The sequence below is a fragment of the Ceratosolen solmsi genome, unplaced genomic scaffold (genome assembly GCF_000503995.2).
Source record: "Ceratosolen solmsi marchali unplaced genomic scaffold, CerSol_1.0 scaffold11, whole genome shotgun sequence".
Classification (NCBI taxonomy): domain Eukaryota; kingdom Metazoa; phylum Arthropoda; class Insecta; order Hymenoptera; family Agaonidae; genus Ceratosolen; species Ceratosolen solmsi.
In genome coordinates, this window is record NW_011948416.1 from 11,373,147 (window position 1) to 11,375,327 (window position 2,181).

The 2,181-nt window shown below is 27.0% G+C and overlaps 1 protein-coding gene across 1 annotated transcript in view; it reads right to left on the reverse strand.

Annotated features, from left to right (window-relative positions):
- Nucleotides 1-1,837: 1,837 nt before the first annotated feature.
- The window catches only part of LOC105359514 (uncharacterized), a 1,796-nt gene continuing 1,452 nt past the window's right edge, over nucleotides 1,838-2,181 (reverse strand). Inside the window, exon 3 of the mRNA XM_011496127.1 lies at nucleotides 1,838-2,178. Within this exon, the coding sequence (XP_011494429.1) occupies nucleotides 1,953-2,178 (226 nt within the window). The 3' untranslated portion in view covers nucleotides 1,838-1,952. The remainder of the gene's footprint in view (nucleotides 2,179-2,181) is intronic.

Here is a 2,181-nt window from a genome sequence, read left to right on the forward strand (position 1 = left end):
TTATGTGCGTATGAAGAAAATTATTATTAACTCACCATAACTCTTTATATTCGGTATTCCCCAGCTTTCCAATAATACTTTCTATGAATTATCTTTTGCTCCATTAGCTTCATTTTCCATTAATTGTTAAGATTCAAGCATCACTGGTATTTTATAAAAATCGAAAGATAAAAATTCAAATACATTTAAAATACCGTTAAGCTTTGCACATTCGATAGATAATTCGTATGTGTCAGTTCGGTGCAATGAAATTAATAAATAATATACCATTATTATACTAAAGTAATGCAAACTTTTGTATATTATTAATATTATTATTAAGTCTATTATTATTAACACTATGGACACAGCACTAACTAAATAATTATTATTTTATGTTAAGACAAATAAATTGAAATTTCACATAATGAATTTCGTTATTCTAGGAAAGACAGCCTGCCATGTTTCGCCATCTGTTGGCGTGGCAATCCAATAAAAATTTTACTCCCTGGATAATAGGAGATATATTTATCATAAGTATATAAATTAGTTATTGATTTTACCTACATGCATAAACAACTATATAAATATTATTATATATTTTATTATAATTTTATCCACATAGCGCAAGCCCGCACACACACAAACAAAACACGCATATATTTATTAATAATAAAGTATATTGTATCCTTCATTAATTTTTCGGTATATCATTTGATATGTTTTTTTATTCTTTTTATTATTGATATTTTTATTATTGAATGTTTTTCCTAAACTTAAGCAAAATTCTAGTCTATTCTATAACTTAAGAACAAAAAATTTACAATAACAATATAGAATTTTTATTTGAATATACATTTATCATGTTATAAGATCACAAATGTTACAAATAAATCACCTATAATTTAAATACTTATTATTTATATGTAAACCGTAACTTTATAGTGCCGTCTTAAATTAAAAAAAAAAAAAAAAAAGAAAGAAACCTATTATTATTTGAATAATGATATATTAAGATTCATTACAAGTTACATCTTTAAATGATGATACTCTTTATTTATTAATGTACTAAATAATGTACTGGACAGTTAATGATATTAAGTGATCTATTAAATACTGCTTTTCATCTATAAAGTACATTAATATACGTAGCATAAATTTCGCTTATTAAAGTTGAAAATATTATATGCAAATTTTATATGCACTTTGATATGCATATAATTTCAAAATACTAATGTTTATTAGCATCCAAGTATATTAGTGCTGATACAAATTTTCAAAATTAATATACTGACGAGATAATATCTATTAATGTATAATTAAGACAACAATTTTTGTGACAAATTATGCTTACATAGTAAATTACTAGTATCTTCAAATATATGTCGATATATCTAAATACGATTATACTGTACAATAACAAAATAAAAACAAATGAGATATAATGAAATGTAATAGTAGATGATAGCGGTACTATTGTATTTACGACGTTTAAATTTTATTGTAAAATCGAGGCATATATTGCAAATTTGATTATAATATAATAATAGCGATCCCATTGAAATATTTTATTGAACTTTATTCAAGACAACAGCCATCAAACTACCATAATAAATAATTTTTTGTTATCGCACAAAACTGTCACTTGGCCGTATGTATTTATTTATTAAGTAACCCAAACACAATCAGTCATTTCAGTTCGTTGAAAATCAGAAAATTATGATTATGTGAGGATTGCCGAGAAAATAATAGTATAACTTTTAAGGAATACGAAGGCTTTCGTTATCATATAAATGCATGGAAATGCCAAATTATCAATGCCGAGGCAAGGAGTATGACATACGATAATAATAATCGGCTAAGAAGAGACATCAAGATTATCGATATACAGACTACACATGACTTCGGTCAATCAGACTCTCGTTCAATTTTTAATATTATTATAAGTATATGATAAGTGAATTGGTTTTGAATTAGATTTGTATTTGCTCGACCTCGAATTTTGGATGCCTTGATGCAGACAATTTTGAAATGACTACTTCGGGAATCGCCTTCTCCTCCAAATTCATCAAACCGTGCAGATGGGCATATTGTTGCGGTACCTGAACGCGTTCGCCCAAGTTCATTGTGCCGTGAAGTCCGCTGTAAGAGTTTGGTACCGCCAATCGAATCACTGGGAGCCGCTTCTCGTAGAGATTCATG